Consider the following 27,636-nt stretch of genomic DNA (forward strand, 5'->3'; position numbering starts at 1 on the left):
TGCTAGACCAGGGATCCTGCGGGTCGGAGAGCTGTCGATTCATGGTGCTCAACGCAGCTGGCCGGTAAGATGATACGCTGAGATCCTGGTCATCCGCATAGCATTTCTCGTGCAAATTGAAATGGAGAGATCACAGGGCGGTGATATTAACTTAGTCTTTTGTCGGTTCAATAATATGATGATAGTTGAACGATTGCAATGTCCCAACTGCTGCTGAAAAATTTGACCAGACCCTTCCTGGAGAAAGGAGAGCTGCCAAGAACGTCTAACTATGAATGAAGTATCCAAAGAAGATGGACCTACTACCTGACATCGGTTGGAACAAGTAATTATCTTTACTCCTGTGGATCCACCAGTCGAGGTCATTAAGGCCATTAACAGTATTAGACGCGCGTATCTTAGGGCTGGATGTGATGAGGTTACTGGTGAGAAATGCAAAATTAATTGAGAGATGGTTTGTAAGCCCAAGTTATGGGCCTCTTTGATTCACAGGATTTTGAAAATGTAGAAATAGGAAAAGTATAGGATTGCAGTGGCATGTCAACTTGAATCCTATAGGATTAGCAAAGAGTGTTTGATACCACATGAAAAACAAAAGAATTGTAAAAAGAGGTTGGAGTGGATGTTAGATTTTCTATGAAATATAGTACAAAAGATTCCATAGGATAAACTCCTATGGGATCCAATCCTATAAATCAAAGAACCGACATAGAAAAAATTCCTAAGGATTTCAATCCTCCAAAAATCCTAAATAATTCCTTTAAATCAAAGGAGCCCTATATAGTGGATTGGGTGTCCTCAACCTGCAAAAGTTTGTTACCGCTCTCCGCCTATGATGGCTTTGATTTGAGTGGGCTGACCCACTAAACCTTGGATTGGCATGGACACGTCGTGCAATGATGATTTTTTTTTAGAAAACGAGGATGACCCCCGGCCTCTGTATCTGTGCGATGTATACGGTCACTTTATTAATTATTCTTACAGAATCTTACAAAGTCATACAACAGTAAGACTAAAGCCGCCGTCTAAGCAACAAATTGTTGCTACACCTATCCAGTTGATGAAGAGGCGCAGATAGCTTGGGCCTAATACCAAACAGACATCGCAGCCAAGCCTAACATCTAAGACCTGAGACCCAACCTAGCCATTTGCCGGGTCTAGGGCACACACTGGTCCGGCTTGCTCTCAGAGGCCGCCGCCGCCAACTGTCACCGCTCCATCTTCAGAACTGTACTGATACATCAACCTTGCTCGGTCTAACTATCGTCGACGCCACCACGGCGACCAACGGCACCTCCTCCCTACGCGCAAACAGCTGAACACGTCGCGGTCGTCACTGATACACCTCAGCGCCATGCTGCCAAGTACCACCAGCCAACACAGCTTGAAGTCCTTGAAAGATCTGCCATGCGTAGTACTTGCCGACCAGGCATGACAAAGCATAGCACCTGTCTGTCAGGCATGACTTGACATCTCCACCGAAACTCCGTGCAAGACAAAGCCGCTCCACCTCCTGCCTCTGACTTCCAGCGCTGCTCCACAAACGATGCTCCCAAGAGAGAAACGACACCGCAGTGCCGCCATCGTCCGATCTGGAACACCAGATCCTAGGGTTTCCCCCGGAGCAGCACGGGTGGGTCGACAGTAGTTACACGACGGTGCCTCCATCAAGGTAATGACGAGAACGCCGTCATCGCCTGCTGTCGGCTCGGTTTTCACCGGCAACCATGTGTCCCCTACTCGCAGCCGGGACTAGATGATGGATCTCGAGATCCGATCCCCAAGCCTCTGGCCGGCCATCTTTGAAAGAAGATGACCACCACGTCCACCAGTGTCACCACGCCAGGCACGCGTCGCCGCCGGCACCCCCATGGTGCCTAGAGGCCGACAAGCCCCGACGAACACCACGCCTCGCCAGCCGCCATAGCCCAGGCCCAAGCACCACCAGATCTAGATCGGATCGGGGTCAAGGGCCCCAAGCCGCAGAGGCAGCACCACTGGACGGTTGTAACGCTCCGGACACACCCGCCGGTGGTCGTTACTCCTGGCGGGATCTAGACTGGCCCCAGAGATCAATACTAGTCTTTTCTGCGCAGTTCGTCCTCACTCATGCGCACCCGGGAGCAACTTCCCGGTCGGTCACCCATCCTGACACTACTCCAAGCTGAGCACGCTTAACTTTGGAGTTCTGTCCGAATGGGCTCCCGGAAAAGAAGGAATTCCTTATTGATATGAGTAGTCTATCATCCCTAATAAGCCAGACCATCACATACACCCCCACTCAGAGGAACCGACGTCCTCGTCGGGCCGCAGGAATGTTCCCTCTTGGCACATACGTCTGTGCTTCTAGTCCAATACATGTGCCATGCCGTGTGCCACGACGGGTCACAAACGTCATGAACAACATGACCACGCACCTGTCCGCAACCATCCGTGTAACCGCGAGGGTCGGCTCTGATACCAACTTGTAACGCCCCGGACACACCCGTCGGTGGTCGTTACTCCTGGTGGGATCTAGACTGGCCCCACAGATCAATACTAGTCTTTTCTGCGCACTTTGTCCTCACTCATGCGCACCCGTGAGCAACTTCTCGGTCGGTCACCCATCCTGCCCTCCACCCCGCCGTAGGACCGAGTCATCGCCGGAGCTCCGCCGCGCCACGCCGCCAAGCCGCCGCCGGAAGAACTCGCGCCGCCGCCAGGGGAGGGAGAGAGAGACGCACCAGGGAGAGGCCCCACCGTTGCCGGCACTGCCTGGGCTTTGCCCGACTGTGTCTCTCGGCGGCGGCGAGGGGGAGGGAAGGCGGAGGAGGGCCGGCGACGGAGGGGGCTAGGGTTCCCCCTAGTCGCCTCAGAGAGGGACGCTGTGCAATGATGATGATATAAATCTTTTTGCGGCTGCAACTCAGGTTACCATCGGCGATGGTCATCGCACCACTTTCTGGGAATCACCTTGGCTGAACGGTTTTCGTCCCAAGGATATTGCTTCAAAGATCTTTAACCTATCCAGGATGAAAAGAAGCTCCGTCTACTTGGCTCTCACCGACAATGCTTGGGTTTGCAACATTATTACCTCTCAGGGCCTCACCTTTGATCATATTGAGCAATTCGCCACCCTCTGGGAGAAGCTCTCTAATGTCATACTCACCCCTGGAGTCGATGGCATAATTATTTGGAAGTTTATTAAAGATGGTGTATACTCCGCGTCTTCTGCGTACAATGCTCAATTTGAGGGTCTCATGGCCCCGACCATGATCTCAACAGTTTGAAAAGCGCCCCCCCCCCCAAGTGCAATTTTTTTGCTTGGTTGATAATCCAGAATAGAGTGTGGACCGCCGATAGGTTGCAACGCCGGGGATGGCCGAATTGCAACCTTTGCCCTCTTTGCAAGCAGGTTCAAGAGACGGCGGCCCACCTCCTCTTCCAGTGCCGGTTCACAGTGAGAGTGTGGACGGAGATTAAGACTTCGCTTGGTTTTCACGACATCGACCCGACAGATTGGAGATTTCTGCCCTCGGTGAGAGTTTGGTGGGACGAGGTTTGTCACAAGAGGGGTGACTCGCGCAAGGCTCGTAACACCTTGATGATGCTTGTTGCATGGGAAATCTGGAACGAGCGCAACGCGAGGATCTTCCGCAACACCGCCGCTCCTACTACCGTCGTCATCATCAAGATTAAGGATGAAGCCTCTCTTTGGGCTCGTGCGGGCGCGAAGTATTTGAGTAATATAATGCCGCGAGAGTAATTTGTAATCACCCGCTTGGTGGAACCATGTCTACTTCTCTTCTTAATTAATGAAAATGGCAAATCTTTTGCCTTGTTTAAAAAAAAGTATTTATCCTCCTTAGGAAAAGGCACGCGAGGCAAAATGATAAGCTTGACCGGAGCTTAGAAAACGAAGAACGAGACCGAGCAAGGTCGCACGAGGCACCAACCCCGAGTAACCACAGCCCGGGCTGCCGCCAGTCACGAAGTTTCCAACCGTTGGCGCCTCATACGCCTCAGAAAATACGCACCTACCCCGACGCAACACTCATGTTGTTCATGCCTCATCCCACGGTCCCTATTTAAAACCGCCTCCCCATCCATTCCTCTCCAAGAAGAGCAGCAACTTCCAGTTCCAGCTACACTACTCTTCTCACGATCGAGCCCCTGCAGGGTACCAAACTACCAATACATACTCTTCATATCCTCAGACTAGTGCTTTAGCCAACTCGTCCATCCGCAAGTGCAATGGAGTGCGAGAATGGCGGGGTTGCTGCCAACGGCAACAGCGTGTGCATGGCAATCCAGCATACCGACCCGCTTAACTGGGGGAAGGCCGCCGAGGAGCTGACGGGTAGCCACTTGGACGAAGTGAAGAGGATGGTGGCAGACTACCGCAAGCCCGTGGTGACCATCGAGGGCGCAAGCCTGAGCATCGCCAAGGTCGCGGCCGTGGCAGCTGCCGGCGAGGTGGTGGTGGAGCTCGACGAGTCTGCACGTGAGCGCGTCAAGGCCAGCAGCGACTGGGTCATGAACAGCATGATGAACGGCACCGACAGCTACGGCGTCACCACCGGTTTCGGTGCAACGTCGCACCGGAGGACCAAGGAGGGCGGCGCTCTCCAAAGAGAGCTCATCAGGTTCCTCAACGCCGGTGCGTTCGGCACCGGCTCCGACGCTCATGTTCTGCCCGCTGCGACCACACGTGCAGCCATGCTCGTCCGCATCAACACCCTCCTTCAAGGGTACTCCGGGATCCGGTTCGAGATCCTCGAGGCGGTTGCCAAGTTGCTCAATGCCAATGTCACGCCGTGCCTGCCCCTTCGGGGCACGATCACCGCGTCGGGTGACCTGGTTCCGCTCTCCTACATCGCTGGACTGGTCACCGGCCGCGAGAACTCCGTGGCGATTGGACCAGACGGCAAGAAGGTGAACGCCGCCGAGGCGTTCAAGATAGCAGGCATCCATGGCGGCTTCTTCGAGCTGCAACCCAAGGAAGGTCTTGCCATGGTGAATGGCACAGCTGTGGGCTCTGCTCTTGCGTCCACCGTGCTCTTCGAGGCAAATATTCTTGCTCTCCTCGCGGAGGTCATTTCTGCCGTGTTCTGCGAGGTCATGAACGGCAAACCGGAATTCACGGATCACCTTACCCACAAGCTGAAGCACCATCCAGGACAAATAGAGGCAGCTGCTATCATGGAGCACATCTTGGAGGAAAGTTCCTACATGAAGCTTGCAAAGAAGCTTGGCGATCTCGACCCACTGATGAAGCCAAAGCAAGACCGGTACGCGCTCCGGACATCCCCGCAGTGGCTTGGACCACAAATCGAAGTTATCCGTGCTGCCACCAAGTCAATTGAGCGTGAGATCAATTCTGTCAACGACAACCCACTCATTGATGTCTCCCGTGGCAAGGCGATACACGGTGGAAACTTCCAGGGGACACCTATTGGCGTCTCCATGGACAATACCCGCCTCGCAATCGCAGCAATTGGCAAGCTCATGTTCGCTCAGTTCTCCGAGCTTGTCAACGACCTTTACAATAATGGTCTACCATCAAACTTATCCGGTGGGCGCAACCCAAGCTTGGACTACGGGTTCAAGGGTGCCGAGATCGCCATGGCTTCTTACTGCTCGGAGCTGCAGTTCTTGGGCAACCCGGTGACCAATCACGTCCAGAGCGCTGAGCAGCACAACCAGGACGTCAACTCCCTTGGTCTCATCTCCTCCAGGAAGACTGCAGAGGCCATTGAAATCCTCAAGCTCATGTCCTCGACTTTCTTGGTTGCCCTCTGCCAGGCTATTGACCTGCGCCACATTGAGGAGAATGTCAAGAGCGCCATCAAAAGTTGTGTGTCGACGGTAGCAAAGAAGACACTAAGCACCAATTCCACCGGCGGCCTTCACGTAGCGCGCTTCTGCGGAAAAGACCTGCTACAGGAGATTGAGCGAGAGGCAGTGTTTGCCTACGCCGACGACCCTTGCAGCCCCAACTATCCACTGATGAAGAAGCTACGTGGTGTGCTTGTGGAGCGCGCCCTCTCCAATGGCATGGCCGAGTTTGATGCGGAGACCTCCGTGTTTGCAAAGGTTGCCTTATTTGAGGAGGAGCTACGCAAGACGCTGCCCCCAGCGGTTGAGGCTGCACGTGTTGCCGTAGAGAGTGGCACAGCTGAAATGCCCAACAGAATCACTGAGTGCCGCTCATACCCCCTCTACCGGTTTGTGCGTGAAGAGCTCGGAACTGTATACCTAACCGGTGAGAAGACACTATCACCTGGCGAGGAGCTTAACAAGGTGCTCGTGGCCATGAACCAAGGCAAGCACATCGATGCATTGCTTGAGTGCCTCAAGGAGTGGAACGGAGAACCCCTGCCCATCTGCTAAACTGAGAACATACAAGCAGAAGATAAGAGGACACGGAGAAGGTGGTTTCTCAGATTTCCGACGACAAGTGAATAGTGATACATTTAGCGAAGCAGAATGTTTTTCTCTTTCATGTTTCTTGTATGCAAAGCTGCAATAAATTTTTTTGCCTTGAGGCCTTTTAGGCTGCTAAAACAATTTTGACTGTAATTTTTGAAGTATCGCGAATTATATTCCGTAGTACTTTCAACATTCTATATGCATGGTTTAAGAACTTTCAAGTAGGACAATGAAAAGTACTACTCTCTCCATCCCAAAATAAGTATCTTAACCTTAGTATAACTTTATACTAAAGTTAGTACAAAATTAAAACACTTATTTTGGGACGGAAGGAGTATAAGCTAAGCCCCCAGGTAGCACTTTTTTAGCCGAAACCGTAGAACAATCGTTTTGTGGTATTTTCATTACATAAATTAAGTACATGGAGTTAAAAATTGATCAACCAATACCAGTTTTAGGAAACATAATAGCTAAAATGTTTATATTACAAGTACTGAGCTATCCAGGTTCTGATCCTTTCTTTCTTGCTATGCTTTGCTCTGAGCTCCGCTGCCCACAAGCCTTCTTTGAGGTAATACTTCAATGTGTTCATATGAGGTGTTGTTGATCTGAATATTTTGTCATTCCTCACTGACCATATAATCCAACATCCCATGATAATGATATCCAAAGCAATTTCTTTTGAAAGATGAGATAGAGATAGGGTGATTTCATCATAGGTTGATATCCCTCTTTATTTGTCAGGTATAAGAAAATCCCAACGTCTGAGTGCAAATGGGCAATTCCAGAATATATGTAGAAGTGTTTCCTCAGTTTTGTGTGAGCACAGAACACAATTGCAATCTTCCAGATACATGCTTTTACGTTGTAACAGATTCCTTGTGTTCACCCTATCATGTAATAGCATCCAGAAAAATATCTTCTGTCTGAGTCTGCATGAGGTGCTCCACAGATGCTTAAATATACTGTGAGAATTGTTTGCCCCAATGATTGCTTTGTACATTTTCATGGATGGATAATGTGTGGAGGTCCATGAATAAGTCCATATGTCTTGTGTATCATTTTCCTCTTTGTTGCCAATAAGGTCATTCTAGGAGTTGAATTGCTGATAAGCCTGCAGAGATAATGGTCTATGAAAGTGTTGACTGGTATATGCATGCTCAAGGATCTTTGACAGTGAGATGTCTCTGTTTATAGCAAAGGAGTGCAATTTAGGGTAAGTGAGAAGTAGTGGTTGCCCATACCAGCTATCTGACCAAAATAAGGCGGTGTCCCCTCTGCCTACCTTACAAATAGCATGCTGCTTGAATTTGGGTAAAAGTTTAATGACTGATCTCCACCAAAAAGAGCCAACCATCTTATCCCCTAGAAATGAGTCATGGTAATGAGTTTCCAAGATGATGCTGACCCATGGAATGTCTTCTTTGTTGAGAAATTTATGCAAAAACTTCATAAGAAGTGCTTGATCTGTGGGTTTACAAACTTTCTCCCATGGGATTAGGGCAGCTCATGTCTCTAGAGCACCAAATTTTCTCCAGCAGCATTGTTTGGGTAGATGTTGATTTGGTTTACCACTATTTTTGGAATCAACAGAGAGCACATGAAGAATATAGGCATGCTGGTGAAGACAGACTTGATCAGGGTGAGCTTGTCTCATGAAGATAGCAGAGTTGAACAACTGAGTAATCTGTTTTCAATACTTTTCATCATGGGGACATAGTCTTCAGTCCTGGGCTTGGTGAGGCTGAGAGGAAGGCCAAGATAAGTGTGAGGCAAGGACCCAATCTTACACCCAATTAGAGTAGAAAGAGCATTCATCTTTGCTGCAGGAGTATTTATAGATATCATAGTGGATTTGGAATGATTCACTTTGAGTCCAGTGCAAACAGCAAAATATATAGAGCAGCAGATTTTTAATGTGTGCGAGTTGCTGGGCAGGTAGCGTTTAGCGTTTCGTAACTGGTCGTTCTTCTTTTCCTCCACTTGTAGTACTTTGAGCATTCTATATGGTTCAGTCAGCATTATGTGTCCAGTCTTGCTCCTATTTAACAAAAGGACAATTAGCATTTCCCCTACACACTCGATGTGATGGACAAGTCTCCATTACTATACATAACATCCCCTCACGATGCCGAAGCAGTCAGTAGTCGCCCTCATCTCATGTATGTTTATATGAAATTTTTTCGTATGGTCTGTTACAGCTAGGGCCTGGTGTCCGTTCGGTCCTGTTCTTCCGACCCATTCAGCAGACTTCTTCAATTCATAAATAGTAGAGTGGTACTGTATATGTTTTCAAGTGATGTTGAAGTTGTCAGCAGTCCATCAGGTTCTGATCTGAAGGGTGTACGTACGTCGGGGCTTCCTGCTGCGAGATTAAAGATATTTTCTTGAAACAGGAGAGATTGGTGCAAGAGATATGTATGCAATGATATGATCTGATCAAACTTAATGTGGGGGACCAGATAGCAATTGTTAACCAAGCTTAGTCGCCAAGCACGTTGGGTTTACCTGGCGGGTTGCTGAGCTGGTCACCACACCATGAGGGTTCGCTGGTACCAACCAGCCATAATAAACATAAATAAGAGCCCGGCTATGAATGGAAAACAACAATTTTGTGCCATTAAATGGATGATGATTCATCTGTACCTGCCCTGAACCGGCTAACCCCCCTTAAAATATTTGTCCATTTCGAAAGGGAGTAACATGGAATCTTCATGATTCAACTGCGTTTTTGTGATGGTCTGGTGAACGGGAGCAATTAATCATTGTATATCAGAACTTTGTATGCGCAAAAGCTTTTCTGAAATGCATGTCGCCATATTCTATCACGTGGTTAGGAACTTAGGATCATGGGGAAGAAGAAAAGCAGCCGTGCATGCCCTGAACTCTGAATCGCCTTTGCTTTCCTTGCACGCCCTCTTGTTGTTGGCAGCAGCAGGAATCAAATGCGGCAGCTTGACACTACGGCGTTGTTTTCAGTAGTAGTACTAGCTCGTTTTGAGCCCTTTTGCAGCAACCATGCCATGCGATGCGAGAGCCTAACTGCCCGATTTGGCTTTGCTCGACATAACCGGAAGCGACTGCCTGAACTGAACTCGCCTTGGGTCTGTACTTAGACAGTTCAGACTTCAGACTCTGATTTGGGTTTGGTCGACATAACCAGAAACGACTACCTGAAGTCGTCTTGGGTCTGTACTTGACAGTTCAGACTCTGAAAACTGCACAGAGAAGATCCGTCGCTTTGCAGCGTCTGGGTTCTCTCGAGATCTCCGACCGGCCTCGCGTGTAAACTGTAGGTAGAGACGGACGGACGGGCCAGGGCGACCGGACCAACTGACCGACCCAGCGACCGTGAGTGCCTGGGCAGAAGCCCACGTCCACACGCGAGCCGAGCCACCAACCCCACCAAACCCAGACCACCACAGGCCACCCACCACGCACCGCACCAACGCAACACACCTCCGTTCCGTCCCGGGCGCCGGGGCGGGCCCCGCATGCTGTAGTGCGAATGACACATGGGACCGGGTCCACTGAGATTGGACGGCAGCGAGGCGGCCACGCCCACGCGCGGGCGACGACCCGGCCGGCCAAGCCGAAGCCGAAGGCGGCCGTCGTGGCGCATGGTTGGCACGGCAGGTCCATCCAAGGGCGATCCCAGCCCAGAGAGTCAGCTCTCCAGCAACCAACCCGAGGAAAACAGTGAGCCCAACAACCCCCCACCCGCCGCCCCCGCGCTATTTAAGCGGCCCCTCCCCCCTCCGCCATTCTCCAAGAAGAGCTTAGCTTTCGGTTTCGCCTCAAGCTCTTCTTCCACCCATCCATCCATCTATCTATCCATCTATAAACGTACGCAATTAGTACTAGCAGTGGTAGCATCTGTCGTGCTTGTACTGCTCCCTGCATTGTTTTCGTTCCATCTGTTGTGTAACCTGCAATGGAGTGCGAGACCGGCCTCGTCGGCTCCCTCAACGGCGAGGGGCTCTGTATGTCGGCCCCCCGCGCCGACCCCCTCAACTGGGTGAAGACCGCCGAGGAGCTCACCGGGAGCCACCTCGAGGAGGTGAAGAAGATGGTGGCGCAGTTCCGCGAGCCGCTGGTCACCATCGAGGGCGCCTCCCTCGGGATCGCGCAGGTGGCCGCCGTGGCCGCCGGCGCCGGCGTCGCCAGGGTCGCGCTCGACGAGTCCGCCCGCGGCCGCGTCAAGGAGAGCAGCGACTGGGTCATGACCAGCATGATGAACGGCACCGACAGCTACGGCGTCACCACCGGCTTCGGGGCCACCTCCCACCGCCGCACCAAGGAGGGCGGCGCGCTCCAGAGAGAGCTCATCAGGTCAGGATCGGTTGCAGACCCAAAAGTTTTTTTTTCCCTTCTGCTCGATTCATTTTTTTAGTGCTTTGAGTCATTAAGACGTGATAATATGACAGTAAGGAGCAGATTAAACAGTTTAGATTGCGCTGGATGCGCGCCCATGTGCCCTGTTCCGTCGTGCACACGGGATTCCCAAGCCCAAAAGGATTCTTTTCGTTTGGGGTTTCGGGGAGTAATTAGCTTTTTTTTTTTGAGGGGGAGTAATTAGCTAGGTCGTTGGTGGCACTACTACCCATCAACTAACTGAAACTTTTCCTAAACTAGATGATACCCCGCACGTTGTTGCGGGACGTTGTTGCGGGAATATTTGCAATACATTTTGATGATATGTGATTTCTATGGAACGTGAATAGTGATACTACGAAAACTAAAATTGCAAATCCATATGCTTTATTGTGTTTGATTAATGTATTGTAAAATATCTATTATATGTTTACATGTTGAGGTGGACATTTTCATGTGCATGAATGCATGTTGTGGTGGGCCTTTTGCTATGCATGTTGCTTGATGATGTGGCATGCTTGCATGTTGAGAAATATGTTAATGGGGCTAGCTATTTAGATATAGAAGATTAGGCCCCGCTCGCTGTACGAATTATCCTTTTACTTTAGAATTTGAATAAAATTCAACAGTACTAGTAGTATAATTTACTTTGTGCAGACCTCAAGTATTTATTCCCTAGTAGTATACTCTGTTTCCCTACTGAAGTAGCAACACGATCCCTTGAACCAATGATGACAGCCAATGAGCCAAGTAGCACGAGCAATTCGGTGAACCTGCACCACACCACCAGATCTGTTCAGGATCTAGAGCACTTGGCACATCTTAATCGCAGCAGGCAGCACCGATGTGGGCGTGCCCGCCTAATCACTCCGCGAAACAAAGTGGCAGCGACAGCTCGGTGGGCACGGAGAGCCCGCCCACCCCAGGGTTGCAGTGCGGGGCTCTCGCCGCCGTGGTCCACCATTACTCGCTTCGCTTGTCTCTTTTCGCGGCAAGAAGAAAGAAGATCCAACCATCATTCCCTTCTTCACCGACAGCCCGGGGGCTCGGGTTGGATGTCAATTTTGACTCCACCGGAGCAAAGCTTTTTGTTCGGCGCCAGGTTGGTGGTGGGTTAGCTGGGCTGGCTGGCTCGCTGGCTGGAGCCGTGTCTGTCATGCATGCGCACCGCGTAGTTTTATCAATCACACGTACAAGACGTGGGTGGGAGTGGCTGGTTCGGAGAACGTCGCACGCAAGCCAGGTTAGGTGGGGCGTTGTTGTGCTTGCAGCTCTGCTCCAGCTCTCGTCGGGTGAGTCATGGTTGAGAAGTTTCTCAGGACTTTTGCAGATAAGGCTCCAAAGTCCAAACCATGTCTCGGTGTCCTTTTTCTTATGCACGATAGTTGAAGTTTAATATGTCCAGCTGAACGTGGGAGTGGTCAAGTGGCAAGCATGGGCACAGACTAGTACTACTACTAAAGTTGTATTTTATTTCCACCGACGGCCACTTCTCTGCATACCTGTCGCTATACGTGCCGAAAAGACGCGCACATCTGACTGACCTGGTGCACCTTGCCATGGGGAACATGGGCTGAGCAACAATTTTCAGAAAAAGAAAAATATATTAAGCAACAATAACTTATTCCAGACTCGGCACAACACTTTTTATTTTGAGGGAAGACTCGGCACAACACTTCACTGCCATGCGCTAGCAGTCTAGTGCTGTACACGACGGGAAAAAGACAAGCAACAAGCATAACTAATCATACGACCATTTCTTGATCGTGCCATTTTGTTACCAGCAGCAGCATAAGTTTTGCGCCAAGTGCAGAGTCGGCAATGACACTACAGGAAACTGACCCGTTTGCTCCCCTCTGTTTGACAGGTTCCTTAACGCCGGTGCCTTCGGAACTGGCACGGACGGACACGTTCTGCCCGCCGAGGCAACACGCGCGGCTATGCTCGTCCGCATCAACACCCTCCTCCAGGGTTACTCGGGCATCCGCTTCGAGATCCTCGAGGCCATCACCAAGCTGCTCAACGCCAATGTCACGCCGTGCTTGCCGCTCCGGGGCACCATCACTGCATCCGGTGACCTTGTGCCGCTGTCCTACATTGCCGGCCTTATCACCGGCCGACAGAACTCTGTTGCGGTGGCCCCTGATGGCAGCAAGGTGACCGCTGCCGAGGCATTCAAGATCGCCGGGATCGAGCACGGGTTCTTTGAGCTGCAGCCCAAGGAGGGCCTTGCCATGGTGAACGGCACGGCTGTGGGCTCTGGTCTTGCATCGACCGTGCTCTTTGAGGCCAATGTTCTGTCCGTCCTTGCTGAGGTCTTGTCTGCGGTGTTCTGCGAGGTGATGAACGGCAAGCCGGAGTTCACTGACCACCTGACCCACAAGCTGAAGCACCACCCTGGACAGATTGAAGCAGCTGCAATCATGGAGCACATCTTGGAGGGAAGCTCATACATGAAGCAGGCAAAGAAGCTTGGCGAGCTCGACCCCTTGATGAAGCCGAAGCAGGACCGGTATGCCCTCCGCACTTCGCCTCAGTGGCTCGGCCCACAAATCGAAGTTATTCGATTTGCCACCAAGTCGATTGAGCGTGAGATCAACTCTGTCAACGACAACCCGCTCATCGACGTCTCCCGTGGCAAGGCCATCCACGGTGGCAACTTCCAAGGCACCCCCATTGGTGTCTCCATGGACAACACCCGCCTCGCCATTGCTGCTATTGGCAAGCTGATGTTCGCGCAGTTCTCGGAGCTCGTGAACGACTTCTACAACAATGGCCTGCCTTCCAACCTGTCCGGTGGGCGCAACCCGAGCTTGGACTATGGTTTCAAGGGCGCCGAGATCGCCATGGCCTCGTACTGCTCTGAGCTGCAGTTCTTGGGCAACCCGGTGACTAACCATGTCCAGAGCGCGGAGCAGCACAACCAGGATGTGAACTCACTTGGTCTGATCTCATCCAGGAAGACCGCCGAGGCTATTGACATCTTGAAGATCATGTCTTCCACGTTCCTGGTGGCTCTGTGCCAGGCCATTGACCTTCGCCACATTGAGGAGAACATGAAGACAGCGGTGAGGAACTGCGTGATGCAGGTGGCCAAGAAGACCCTGAGCATGAACAACATGGGCGGCCTCCACATCGCCCGCTTCTGCGAGAAGGATCTGCTGACCGCGATCGACCGCGAGGCGGTGTTCGCGTACGCGGACGACCCGTGCAGCCCCAACTACCCGCTGATGCAGAAGCTGCGGGCGGTGCTGGTGGAGCACGCGCTGGCCAACGGCGACGGCGAGCGCGCCCTGGAGACCTCCATCTTCGCCAAGGTGGCGGAGTTCGAGCAGAACATCCGCGCGGTGCTGCCCAAGGAGGTGGAGGCCGCGCGCGCGTCCGTGGAGAACGGCACGCCGCTGGCTCCCAACCGGATCAAGGACTGCCGCTCCTACCCGCTGTACCAGTTCGTGCGCGAGGTGTGCGGCACCGAGTACCTGACCGGCGAGAAGACGCGGTCGCCCGGGGAGGAGCTGAACAAGGTGCTGGTGGCCATGAACGAGCGCAAGCACATCGACCCGCTGCTGGAGTGCCTCAAGGAGTGGAACGGCGAGCCCCTGCCGCTCTGCTGAGCAGCCGACGAGACAAGGTAACACCAAAGGAAAAGAAAACACGTACACACAAAGTGAATATAGAAGTGGTTCAAGACTGTGAAGCGGGAGGTTCCTGGTATATCTACGTTTCATTGTACTTAGTTAAGTTGATGCTACTGTTGTTTTTTCTCGCTGCCGCCATGCCATGAGCAGGCGAGGCAGGCAGCTTCTCAAACTTGTGTTGTTGTAACTTGTATGATGGGAGCTTAAGTACATTACTTTGTTTCATAATACACCGTGTTATCGCCTTTGTTTCTTAATGATGGACACTGGCAGTTTTGCATTGTGGGTCGAAGAGTGGGTTTCGTTCCTTGATCTTGTCACGTACCGTTCTCGAACTGTCGGTGCCTCTCTGCCCCCCAGTGCAAGAGACGTGCCCATGTGTTCAGTTGAAATAGCTGCAGCTGCTGGTGGCCCGTGGCCATCCGTTCAACGACTATCCTAGGTTACGTGCGAATTCAGACTTTCAGAGTCACAGTCGTCCTCCGGAAAACGAGTTGAGAGAACAACTTCGCTGTTGGATCCACTGAATCAGAGTGATTTTTCTTGTTGAATGTTGATCAGTGGCGTCCTACTGTCCACCAGCATTTAGTTAGACCTTTGATTTGAAGGGAAAAGACAGCCCCCCTACATGGTATATGATCTACTTTAAACAGGGAAGGTTTCACGTCCCAGACATGGCCATGTGATGTGATGGCTCATCTTGAGGAGCGCGAAAGTACCGTGGGCGGGCAGAAAATTGATTTGAATTAGTTCAGGCGTCAACATGCCTTGTTCGTTTGCACCAGCACCACACCACCCATTTGGTGTACAGCTGATGAGCAATCGTTCGCAACGGTTAGGAGTACTATATGACAGCTAATATCTCGATGCAGCCAAGCTGTTGGCGCTCTTGCTTGCAGCACCAAAGATTGCTACGCATGCTAAACAGTCAAATGCAATCACATCACACCCGAAAAACTTTGTTCGTACTGCTGGTCCATTTGGTGGTCGTTGATAAGAGATGTTTATATTGACGCGCTCCACGGCGATGAACGGTAGAGCTTGTCATTCATTAGCCCATGAGGCCATCACGAATACTTCCTCCTTTCTGGTTTATAGGACTTATTTTAAAATTTTAATTTTTTCATTTTATAAGGCTTAATTTGGTTGTTCTCCATCACATGTTCAGACTTCAAGATGCATTAAATCATTGCATGCAAGTATTAAGAGAAAACTGATCAATGCATGCATTGCAATTAATGCATTCGTAAACATAATTTTTTGAGGAAAACAAGAGCATTAATTGGGTGCTTTTGCAAACTACAAAAAATATTCCACCACTCATCATCTATCTTGGTTGATGAGATTTTTGAATTGAGTCTTATAAACCGGAAAGGAGGGAGTACGTACACCGGTGCTGTTCCTCTGTGGCGAAATTTGCCGAATCAAAGAGGATGGGGCAATGCACCGAGAGTTGGACCCTCCTCTTCATCGTTGCCGGCGAACGCTATGAGACGGTCCATCCAGTGGCAACGGCTGCTAGGTGCTATTGTGAGCTGTGGCTCACACGGCAATCGACAGCGAGATGGTGGTGCTGCAGTGATCGGAACCAGTCGTGATGGCGTCTCTTCTTTGATCGGCTAGTTTTGTGTGAGCGAGTTGGTATCTCTTCGGGTGAAAACACATGATCTTGCCTCGACGTCAATATGTTGTTTATCTTGTAGAAGATGTTGCTTCGAAAGATTTGTTCCCAAGTGCTAATCCCCGTCCGACATCTGGTTGGATTAGACAACATTGACTTGTGAGCGAGAGTGTTGCGCCCTTTGTTTGCTAATACTCCAAGAGGCATTAACTATGTGGATGGCCATGAATTCTTAAACCAGTTTATTTGGCATTATCAATAATGAATGATGTATGGATGCATGCTTCAGTATAACCTAGGGGCTAGGGAGTATAATCCTTTTGAGAGATTTTTTTAGATGATCTGGCGGTAAGACAATTCAATTGAATTATACGCTAATGCGGGATTAATCTTTGTTCTCTAACAGGTAATTATGGTCGGTTATTTTATTTTGATTTTATCCATGTTGGCTTGTGTTTTAATTATGTTTTGGCGGTGTTTTTTCATTCGTATCGTATTGTGCTGGTGTTGGAGATGATATTTTTTTTTTGAATTTTCATGGGGGGGGGAGAGGATCCCCCACTTGAATATATTGATCACTGTGGGCTAAACTCCCAGATAGTTACAAACACCAACTTTACATGAGGGGCGAGGATAGCATCACGTAGGCAATGCCGAGAACGCACACACCCATCCCTCTACGTGCGATGGACGAGCTTCAGACAGCCGATCACGCCAGAGGACCGCGTCCTCCCTACAGCAGCAAAGCAGGCGAGCAAGGGACGGCGGCATGCGTTGAAAAACAACCGCATTCCGGTGTTTCCAAAGCTGCCAGCAGCTCGGCAAGGCGAACTCGACCTCCGACTCAACACTTGCCGCCACCGCAGCAGCAAGGACGCCGAGCTTGCAGACCGTAGCACCATCGACCACGACCTGGACATGCCTCCAGAACGCCACCGCGAACGGGCAGGAGAAGAGCATGTGGTCAGCAGTTTCCAGAGCAGCAGAGCAGAGTGGACAGCCGGCATCCTCAGCATCAACAATGTGCTTTTGAAGCAGGACATCCCTCGTGTGGACGCATCGTTGCACCAGCAGCCAGCAGAAAAACTTCACCCGCGAGGGCGCGCTCGCTTCCCAGATTATGGAGGCGAAGCCCGCAGTCACCCCGCCAAACCGCAACAGCCTGTACGCGGAGCTGGACAACAGGGCGCCTTTGGGGGCGGCGACGTGCAGAAGTCGCCTCTCACCCCCCCGTCCCTTGTAGGCAGCGCGGCCAGGAGCGCCGCAACCACCGCGAGCTTGCGCTCACCCACCCTTGTTAGCCGAGGCACCAGGCAGCGGGCGAGCCCACGTGCACGCACCTGCCCGACCGTCGCCTCCGCATCCAGGGCGTGGGAGAAGAGGGCCGGGTACGCCGCCGCGACAGCCCCGCAAGGCAGCCAACGATCCCACCAGAAGGAACATGTGTTCCCGTCCCCGACGTCGACAACAGAGATGGCACGGTAGAGAGGGAGCAACTTCACGACCGTGGACCGGTGCTCACCAAGGGCCAGTTCGCCGCGAGCAAGGAGGGAGCGTCCACCAGTCCCGCCCCAAATCCAGGCTGCCCACCGAGAGCCGGGGGTCGTGTGAAGGCGATGCAGCATCTTGAGCAGCAGGCACAAGTTTTGAGTTGCCAGGTCACGGATTCCCAGCCCGCCTTCGCTCTTCACCCGGCAAACGCGCTCCCAAGCAACAAGGCATTGGGCGCCCGAGGCTCGTTCGGCGACGTTCCATAGGAAGGCGCGGCGCAGCCCGTCCAACGCGCGCACCACGGCAGGCGGCAGCAGCAACGCAGCCATGGCATATGTAGGGAGCGCGTCCAGGACAGCGTCAATGAGCACCAGAAGCCCCGCAGGGGAGAGAAGGCGAGCCGCCCAGCCGGCGAGATATCTGTCCACCTTCGCAATCAGCGGAAGGAAATCCGTGAATCGCAGTTTCTCCCATGAGAGAGGGAGGCCGAGGTACGTCTGCGGGAACAACCCCGTGGCGCAGCCCAGAGCGGCCACCACGCGGGCCAGAGCCTCCTCCTCCACATGCACTGGCACTAGGGTGCTTTTGGTGAAGTTGATGATCAGCCCCGTGGCGGCGGCGAATTGATCGAGAATTTGCCGGAGACGGACCGCGCCGTCCTCGTCCGCCCGCGCGATGATCAGCGTGTCATCGGCGTACTGCAGCACCACCGCAGGCGCGCCCGGAAGGAGGGGGTGGCGAAGCACATCATCCTGGCAGATCAGCCATTGGAGCACGTCGTTGACGATGAGGAAGAGGTAGGGGGAGATGGGGTCCCCCTGCCTGAGGCCCCCTGGCACCCCGTTCAACAAGACCGCCGAGCTCGAGGAGTGGAAGAGGGCATCCATCCAGTCGCACCAGAGCGACGGGAACCCCCTGGCCTCCATCACAGCGCGCAAGCTCGCCCAGTTGATGGAGTCGAACGCCTTGGCGAAGTCAAGTTTGAGGACCATCGTAGGGGCCCAGCGACGATGGCAGCACTGCACCATCTCCGTGGCATAGATGAAGTTTTCGGAGATGCTCCGCCCCTGCACAAAGCCGGACTGATCTTCATCGATCAGGAGAGGAATTTGCCGTTGAAGACGCGAGGTAAGCCCACGGCACAAGATCTTGATATCACCGTTTTGGAGCGAGACGGGGCGAAAGGAGGCAGGGGACGGCACACCGCTCCCTTTGGGCAGCAGAGCGATGTAGGCCCGATTGATCCCGTCGAGGGCAGCGACGCCGTTGTGGAACTCGTCGAAGAGACAAAGAAGATCTGGCGCCACCACGCCCCAGGCCGCCTGGTAGAACGCTGGGCCCAGGCCGTCCGGGCCAGGGGCGCTGGTGCGGTCCAGGGCGTGCACCGCCGCCTTGACCTCGGCCTGCTCGAAAGGGGCCACAAGAGCAAGCCTGTCCACAGAGGGGGCACCGCCGTAGAGGGCCGCCAGGTCGAAATGCCAGACGGGCTCCATGGACCGGCCCAGCAGCGTCATGTAGAAAGCACGCAGGGCCGCGGCCTTCCCTGCATGGTCTAGCACCGGCACCCCTTCGACTTCCAGGGCCGCGATGCGGTTGCGTCATCGACGGTGCGAAGCAGAGGCGTGGAAGAACTTGGTGTTCTCGTCCCCCTCACACACCGCGCGACGTTTGCCACGCTGCCGCCAGTGCGCACACTGCCGACGAACGGACGCGGCGAGAGCCAGGCGGGCGTCGCGGCGGAGAGCGCTCTCATCTGTGGAAAGAGCACGGTTTTCTTCCAGGAAGTCAAACAGGTCAATAATGAAACGACAATCATTATCAAAAGTGGGAATGAACCGGTGCTGTTTTTTTCCAAACCTTGGCAGCAAACCTGAATGCTTTCTTCCTAGCCGCGAGGATCCCACCTGCACCCGTAGCACGCACCGGAGCAGACCAGGATGGCAGAGTGGTAGGGAGGAAGGCGGGTCCTGGAGCCAGCTCGTTTCAAAGAAGAACCGTGAGGGGTTCGGGGTTTTGGTCGAGGCCGTGACTAGGAGGGGAACATGATCAGAAGTGACGTGAGGGAGGGAGGTGAGAGAGGAGTCAGGGAACACGTCATTCCAAGCATTGTCAAAAAACGCACGATCAAGCCGGGCAAGGATGGGGGGATCCGATCGATTTGTCCATGTGAAGGAGCGGTCCGAGAGGTGCAGCTCATGCAAAGCAAGGTCATTGACAAGAGAGTTGAAACGGGCGGCACGGCCAGCATCGAGTCCCCCCGTCTTCTCGTATGGATGGCGAATGAGATTGAAATCTCCCACAACGAGCCAGGGCCCGAGGACCCTAGGAGGGATCGTGAGCATGTCCTCAACGAAACTATCGGTGAAAGAGTGATCAGAGGGGGCATAAACGTTAGTGAGGGTGACGGTCACCCCCGAGGAGGAGCACGTGAGAGCGACGGAGACAGAGTATCTAGACTCGAAGGAGGAGACGAGCGCGAAGGACGAGGGATCCCACGCGGTGACTATGCCGCCTGAAAGCACAAGTGCTCCCTAGGTGGTTTTGATAATTGATGACAACATATCTCTTGTTGGACTAACATTTCTATCTAGCATGTTCAGATAAGTTCAACAATGGAGTGGCATGGACTAAAGGTTGTGGGAACTCCTTCAAGATGCTAAGGACAAAGGATTGGCTAAAGCTTAAAGCTCAAGACTCTTCATTTTACATTTTAGTGATCCAAGATCACATTGAGTCCATAGGAAAATCCAATACTATCAAGGAGGGATGAGGTGTTGCTTAATGAGCCTCTTGCTTCATGTGCTTAATGATATGCTCCAAAATCCTCAGCTACTTTCCCACTTCCACATATGACCTAAACCCTAAGCCAAACTCGGTCCTACCGATTCTTCCTATCCGGCGCCACCGAGTTTCACTTGTCATAAGCCACTGCCAAACCCTAATCAGTTCGGTCTCACTAATGGGATCTCGGTCTCACCGAGATGGGCTTGCAAACTCTCTGTTTCCCATTGCAATATTCTCGGTCCCATCGAGTTTGCTTGGCCAAATCTCAGTTTCACTTATTACCCAAATCGGTCCCACCGAGTTTGAGTAATCGGTCAAACCGAGTTTTGGATTTACCCTAACCCTAGCACATCGGTCCCACCGAGTTGATCCAGTCGGTCCCACCGAAATCTCTAACGGTCACTAGGTTTACCTTTTCGGTCCGACCGAGTTTGTTGATTCGGTCCCACCGAGATTGGAAAACTGTGTGTAACGGTTGGATTTTGTGTGGAGGCTATATATACCCCTCCACCTCCTCTTCATTCGTGGAAAGAGCCATCAGAACACATACACAATTCCAACTCATATGTTCTAAGAGAGAACCACCTACTCATGTGTTGAGACCAAGATATTCCATTCCTACCATATGAATCTTGATCTCTAGCCTTCCCAAGTTGCTTTCCACTCAAATCTTCTTTCCACAAAATCCAAATCCTATGAGAGAGAGTTGAGTGTTGGGGAGACTGTCATTTGAAGCACAAGAGCAAGGAGTTCATTACCTACACACCATTTGTTACTTCTTGGAGAGTGGTGTCTCCTAGATTGGCTAGGTGTTACTTGGGAGCCTCCGACAAGATTGTGGAGTTGAACCAAGGAGTTTGTAAGGGCAAGGAGATTGCCTACTTCGTGAAGATCTACCGCTAGTGAGGCAAGTCCTGTGTGGGCGATGGCCATGGTGGGATAGACAAGGTTGCTTCTTCGTGGACCCTTTGTGGGTGGTTGCTTCTTCGTGGACCCTTCGTGGGTGGAGCCCTTTGGTGGACTCGCGCAACCGTTACCCTTTTGGGTGGAGCCCTGTGTGGACTCGCGCAACCGTTACCCTTCGTGGGTTGAAGTCTCCATCAACGTGGATGTAGGATAGCACCACCTATCCGAACCACGGGAAAAACATCCGTGTCTCCAATTGCGTTTGATTTCTCCAAACCCTTCCCTTTACATTCTTGCAAGTTGCATGCTTTACATTCCGCTGCTCATATACTCTTTGCATGCTTGCTTGATATGTATTGTGTGTGTTGAAATTGTGCCTAAACTCCACTTAAACCGAAAAAGCTTAAAAATTGCAACTTTAGCATTAAGTGTCTAATCACCCCCCTCTAGACACATCTACTTCTAGATCCTACAAAGTGGTATCAGAGCTTTGGTCTCCATTGCCTTGGTTTAATCACCATTGGAGGAATATGGATGTGTCTACATTAGGGAGTCTTAGACATAGAGTGCCTATTCTTGATGGAGAGTATTTTCATGAGTGGAAAAATGATATGCTTGTAATCTTCAATCAATATCATTTGAACAAGTATATTGCTAGCCCTTGTGCACCTCATATTGATCCTTTGCATCCTACCCTAGATGAAGATATTGACATGATTCGCAATCTTAGAACTATTGAGCTCATCATTAGAGGATTGCCCAAAAATTTGATTGCTAGTTTGCCTACTCTAAATTGTGCCTATACTATATGGAAATTTCTTGAGGAACGATTTCCCGATCATTCCTTGAAAACTTTGGATGAAATTCTCCATAAATCTATTGCCTTGAGTAAGATGAACTCTAGTGATCCTAGTTTTGGTAATTGTCTATTTGAACTTACCAATCTTAAGCATGCTAAAGGAGATGTTGGAATCATTAATGATATCATATTCAAAGCTATAGGAATTCATAAAAGTGACCACTTTGATGATCATTTATCTAATGAATTACCCTCTCTAGGAAATGATGAGTCACAAGATCATGATGAACATGGATACTATGATGATGATGATGATAGTGACTTCGATCTTGATGATGCAATGAGACATTTTGGTCTTATGGCAAATCTTCGGGGATATGAATCAGGAGGAAAGGAATGGGTTCTTGATAGTGGATGTACTGATCATATGACCAGAGATGAAGAGATGTTTCGTGAGCTTGCTGAAAATGACGGCCCTCGAAAATATGTCACCTTTGGTGATAATTCAAAGGGTAAAGTGGTTGGCCTTGGTAAGGTGGCCATCTCACATGATAGTTCCATTCAAAATGTCATGCTCGTTGAATCTCTCGGCTACAACTTACTTTCAGTATCTAGACTTGCTGATTTCGGTTTGAATGTCCTATTTACTGAAGTAGATTGCCAAGTATTTCGTCGAGACAATCATAAAATGGTCTTTACCGGTATGCGTAGAGGTGATCTTTACATTGTCGATTTCTCTAAAAAGGCACAACCTAAAACTTGCTTTGTTGCTAAATCCTCAAAAGGTTGGTTGTCGCATAGACGACTAGGTCACGTTGGCATGAGAAACCTTGACAAGCTTATTAAAGGAAATCATATCCTTGGAGTTAACAATGTCATATTTGATAAGGATAGACTTTGCAGTGCTTGTCAAGCAGGTAAACAGGTTGGAGGAAGACATCCCGTGAAGAACATCATGACCACAAGAAGGCCACTCGAGCTACTTCACATGGATCTTTTTGGTCCCAACGCCTACAAGAGTCTCGGTGGAAATTCTTTTGGTCTAGTTATAGTTGATGATTTTTCAAGATTTACGTGGGTGTTCTTTCTTAATGACAAGTCACAGGTCCAGAAGATCTTTAGAAACTTCGCTAGGAAGGCCCAAAATCAGTTTGATGTGAAGATCAAGAAGGTTCGGAGTGACAACGGAACGGAGTTCAAGAACGCAAATGTGGACACCTTCCTTGACGAAGAAGGGATTTCACACGAGTTCTCGGCTACGTACACACCTCAACAAAATGGAGTTGTTGAGAGGAAGAACCGGACGCTCATCGAAATGGCAAGAACGATGCTTGATGAATACATGACGCCGAAGCACTTTTGGGCAGAAGCGGTTGAGACAGCTTGTCACGCAACAAATCGCTTGTATCTTCACAAGCTACTCGGCAAGACGGCATACGAGCTTCTCACCGGTAACAAACCCCAAGTTGGATACTTTCGAGTATTCGGCTCAAAGTGCTACATTCTTGACAAGCATCGTCGTTCAAAGTTTGCTCCTAAATCTCATGAAGGTTTTCTACTTGGTTATGGCTCAAACTCTCACACTTACCGTGTCTACAACAATTTCACCCGAAAGGTTGAAGAGACGGTAGATGTGAAGTTTGATGAATCTAATGGCTCGCAAGTAGAGCAATTGCCAATTGATGTAGGAGACAAAGACCCTTCAGAAGCAATCCAAGACTTGTCCATTGGCAAAATTCGTCCAACGGAGGTGAAGGAGAGTACTTCATCCATCCAAGTGGAAGCCTCTACTTCACGACAAGGTGAACCAAGAATCGACACGGAAGCATCCACAAGTGGGACACACCAAGATGAAGAAAACGAGGAAATACATCAAGACGAACATCAACAACCTCCTTCTCCACCACGACAAGAGAACGACGACGTCAACAATGAAGAAGGCCAAGAAGAAGAACAAGATGAAGAAGATGTTCAACGAAGACCCAAGCAAAAGCTCTCACGAGTTCGAGCAAGAATTGCCAAAGATCATCCCGTCGAGCAAATCCTCAATGATATACAAACCGGGAGAATCACTCGCTCAAAAACTCGTTTAGCTAACTTTTGTGAAAACTATTCATTCATCTCTAGCATTGAACCTATGAAGGTTGAAGAAGCATTGAAAGATCCGGATTGGATAAACGCTATGCATGAAGAGCTACATAATTTTGAGAGAAACCAAGTTTGGACATTGGTTGAGAAGCCCGACAACAACCACAACATCATTGGTACCAAATGGGTGTTTCGCAACAAGCAAGATGAAGATGGACAAGTGGTTCGCAACAAAGCACGTCTCGTCGCCCAAGGGTACACACAAGTCGAAGGTATGGACTATGGTGAGACGTATGCTCCCGTTGCTAGACTTGAGTCCATTCGCATCTTACTTGCCTATACTAATCACCATAATATCACCTTGTACCAAATGGACATTAAAAGTGCTTTTCTAAATGGTGAAATAGAGGAGGAAGTTTATGTCAAACAACCTCCCAGCTTTATCAATCCTAAGAAACCAAATCATGTTTACAAACTTCACAAAGCTCTTTATGGTCTTAAACAAGCTCCTAGAGCATGGTATAAATGCTTGACCAAGTTCCTTACTACAAGTGGTTTTGAAATTGGTAAAATTGATTCTACTCTTTTTACTAAAAGGGTTAATGGAGAACTATTTGTATGCCAAATTTATGTTGATGATATCATATTTGGTTCAACTAACCCTCTCTTTAGTGAAAAGTTTGGAAAGCTAATGTCAGAGAAGTTTGAGATGTCTATGATGAGTGAACTCAAATTCTTTCTCGGTTTGCAAATCAAGCAAACTAAGGAAGGTACATTTGTCTCTCAAACAAAGTACACCAAGGACTTATTCAAGAAGTTCAATATGCAAGAATGCAAAGGTATGTCTACACCCATGCCTACTAGTGGACATAATGATTTGACCAAAGATGGTGAACCGATTGATCAAAAGGTTTATCGCTTTATGATTGGTTCATTGTTATACCTATGTGCTTCACGTCCCGATATTATGCTAAGTGTGTGCATGTGTGCACGATATCAAGCTGCTCCTAAAGATTGTCATCTTAAGGCTGTGAAAAGGATAGTGAGATATTTAATCCGTACACCAAATTTTGGCATTTGGTATCCTAAGAGGTCTTCTTTTGATCTTGTTGGCTATTCCGACTCGGATTATGCCGGAGACAAGGTTGATAGAAAGTCCACTTCGGGTACTTGTCAATTTCTTGGTAGATCTCTTGTGTCTTGGTCTTCCAAGAAACAAAACTCGGTATCCTTATCCACCGCCGAAGCGGAATACATTGCCGCTGGTTCATGTTGTGCTCAATTACTTTGGATGACCCAAACTCTTAAAGATCATGGGATTTATTTGAAACATGTTCCACTTCTTTGTGACAATGAAAGTGCTATCAAAATTGGTCATAATCCTGTACAACATTCTCGAACTAAGCATATTGAAGTTCGTCATCATTTCATTCGAGATCATGTTGCTAAGGGTGACATCAATCTTAAGCATGTTCGCACCGATAAGCAATTAGCGGATATATTCACTAAACCACTTGATGAGAAAGTGTTTTTCAGGTTGAGAGGAGAATTGAACATCATTGATGCTTCTAACTTGGAGTAGAAACTCCATTGGATACATGCAAGACATGAGCTTATGACTAATCCATGATATATCTCTTATGATAACTATCTTATGTCTTGGATATATTTGCACCTTGCATGTTGTCTAACCCATGTAGGTGCTTGGTTGAATCTAATTCCATGAGATTGTGACTCACTCACATCTTGAGCAATCTCTACATCACCAAGACTCTACACAATAGTGGTTGAAGACAAGGAAGCACAAAACCATTCAAACATATCCTTTGACAAATTCTATGTTAAGCTTCATGATTGTCATTTTTGGATACACAAGTGCTCTTCCCTGCAAGAACTGACCCATGTAGGTAGATTAACTCAAACTCCAAGTGGTGCTCCCAACTCTTGATGAGCTACATCAACCTTGAGCACCCACACAAGTTCAACTACATGAGCAAGAACCACACCACCACCCAAGGTATGTTATTCCATCTTAGAGAAGCTTTACTCCAAGACATGAGTCAATGCAACTCAACAAGATGTGAATACATCAAGATGCTTAAACGAAAAATGGTAACCCCATTTTGAGCTTAAACGATGAGTATGACCTATGATCAAGTGTTCTCACTTGACTCCTAAGTCAATATACTCTAACATAGGTGACTATGTCACCGCCCAACTCTAGATGAAGCTCTCTTGTGTTCTTTCTTTGTGTTATTGCATTTGTCTCATGCATGTTTATTTTCTCTCTCCTTTTCAAAAACAAAAAAAAACTTCATCTAGATCTTTCAGTTTCTTCTCTTTTCTCTTTGTTTTTGTTCTGCATTTTCTGCACTTAATTCATTGCAAATCTTTGTGAGATCCTACATGTCTAGTGAGCTAAGGTGACAAGTGTTTTTCTCTGTGTAAACTCGGTTTCACCGACTTGCAATTTTCGGTCCAACCGAATCTTTTCGGTACCACCGAAATGTGCCACTCGGTGCCACCGACTTTGCAATCAGAAAAACAGTTTGCCACTTGTTCTACATTTCTTCTGATCCAGCTCCACTCAATGAATCTTGTCCTCTACAAGCATCACAATTTTATCCCCTGCTTTGTGCTGAATCTCAAGGACCAAACCTATTCGACGGATTCCAGGAAAAACCTTCTTGGAAATTGATGTCAAAGGGGGAGAAAGAGAACACATCAAAGCTCAAGGGGGAGAGAAAGTCTCAAGGATCCCAGATGTTGTGAAGGGGGAGAGAGAGATTTCCCAGATGTTATTAAGGGGGAGAGAGAGATTTCCAGGGAGGGAAAATACTCAAGGATCCCAGATGCTTGATGTTCAAGAGGAGAGATGTCACATGTCTTTTTGGGGGAAAGACATGTATTTGCATTAAGTTCTATCCATTTGTATCTTTTAGCTCTGATTTTCTGTTCCCTATCTTCTCCCAATATCCCATGTAAGATTCAGGGGGAGCAAGACACCTAAGGGAAAGAAATCAGTCAAATTCATTGCATATCTTTATTCTTGGGGACATGTTGAATTCAATGTGGTACCTTGTACTCACTCTCTACATGTCATCCCAGTCTTGGTATTCTTGTGGTTTCTTTTGTTTGCTCTGGCTAGTGGATGTACCTCTGTTATCTAACCTTGTTTGTGCAGGTTCATTCCATCCTAAGCCAACTCAAGACCACAAGGTAAGTATATGCATCAAAATCATGAGTATGAGGAGTTCTTGCTTATGTACATACTGTTTGCAAGAAGGACTCATGAGCATGAAGGTATTTTCCTTGATAATCTTTTTCTTTGATGCATATGGCCAAGATGCATGTAACACATTGCCTACTCTGTCATGGTTATGCTCTTACATGTCTCTATATTTCATATTTACATGAGTGCATACATGTAGGGGGAGCCTATGCTTGTTACATGTCCTTCCAAAGCTTTACTTGCTGTTCTTTATATCTTTATCTAAAGCTTTGATGTATGTTGCCATCAATTA

At 49.5% G+C, this 27,636-nt stretch overlaps 2 protein-coding genes across 2 annotated transcripts; both read left to right on the top strand.

The window, feature by feature from the left end:
- The first annotated feature begins 4,083 nt into the window (after positions 1-4,083).
- Positions 4,084-6,546, top strand: LOC125513870 (phenylalanine ammonia-lyase). Its single transcript, XM_048679077.1, has one exon. The coding sequence runs from the start codon at positions 4,234-4,236 to the stop codon at positions 6,370-6,372; it is 2,139 nt and encodes a 712-aa protein (XP_048535034.1). The 5' UTR covers positions 4,084-4,233; the 3' UTR covers positions 6,373-6,546.
- Positions 6,547-10,172: 3,626 nt separating this feature from the next.
- Positions 10,173-14,653, top strand: LOC125513871 (phenylalanine ammonia-lyase-like). Its single transcript, XM_048679078.1, has 2 exons — positions 10,173-10,743; positions 12,653-14,653. The coding sequence occupies exons 1-2, from the start codon at positions 10,346-10,348 to the stop codon at positions 14,397-14,399; spliced, it is 2,145 nt and encodes a 714-aa protein (XP_048535035.1). The 5' UTR covers positions 10,173-10,345; the 3' UTR covers positions 14,400-14,653.
- Positions 14,654-27,636: the final 12,983 nt, after the last annotated feature.

The sequence above is a fragment of the Triticum urartu genome, chromosome 6, assembly GCF_003073215.2.
Source record: "Triticum urartu cultivar G1812 chromosome 6, Tu2.1, whole genome shotgun sequence".
NCBI lineage: Eukaryota > Viridiplantae > Streptophyta > Magnoliopsida > Poales > Poaceae > Triticum > Triticum urartu.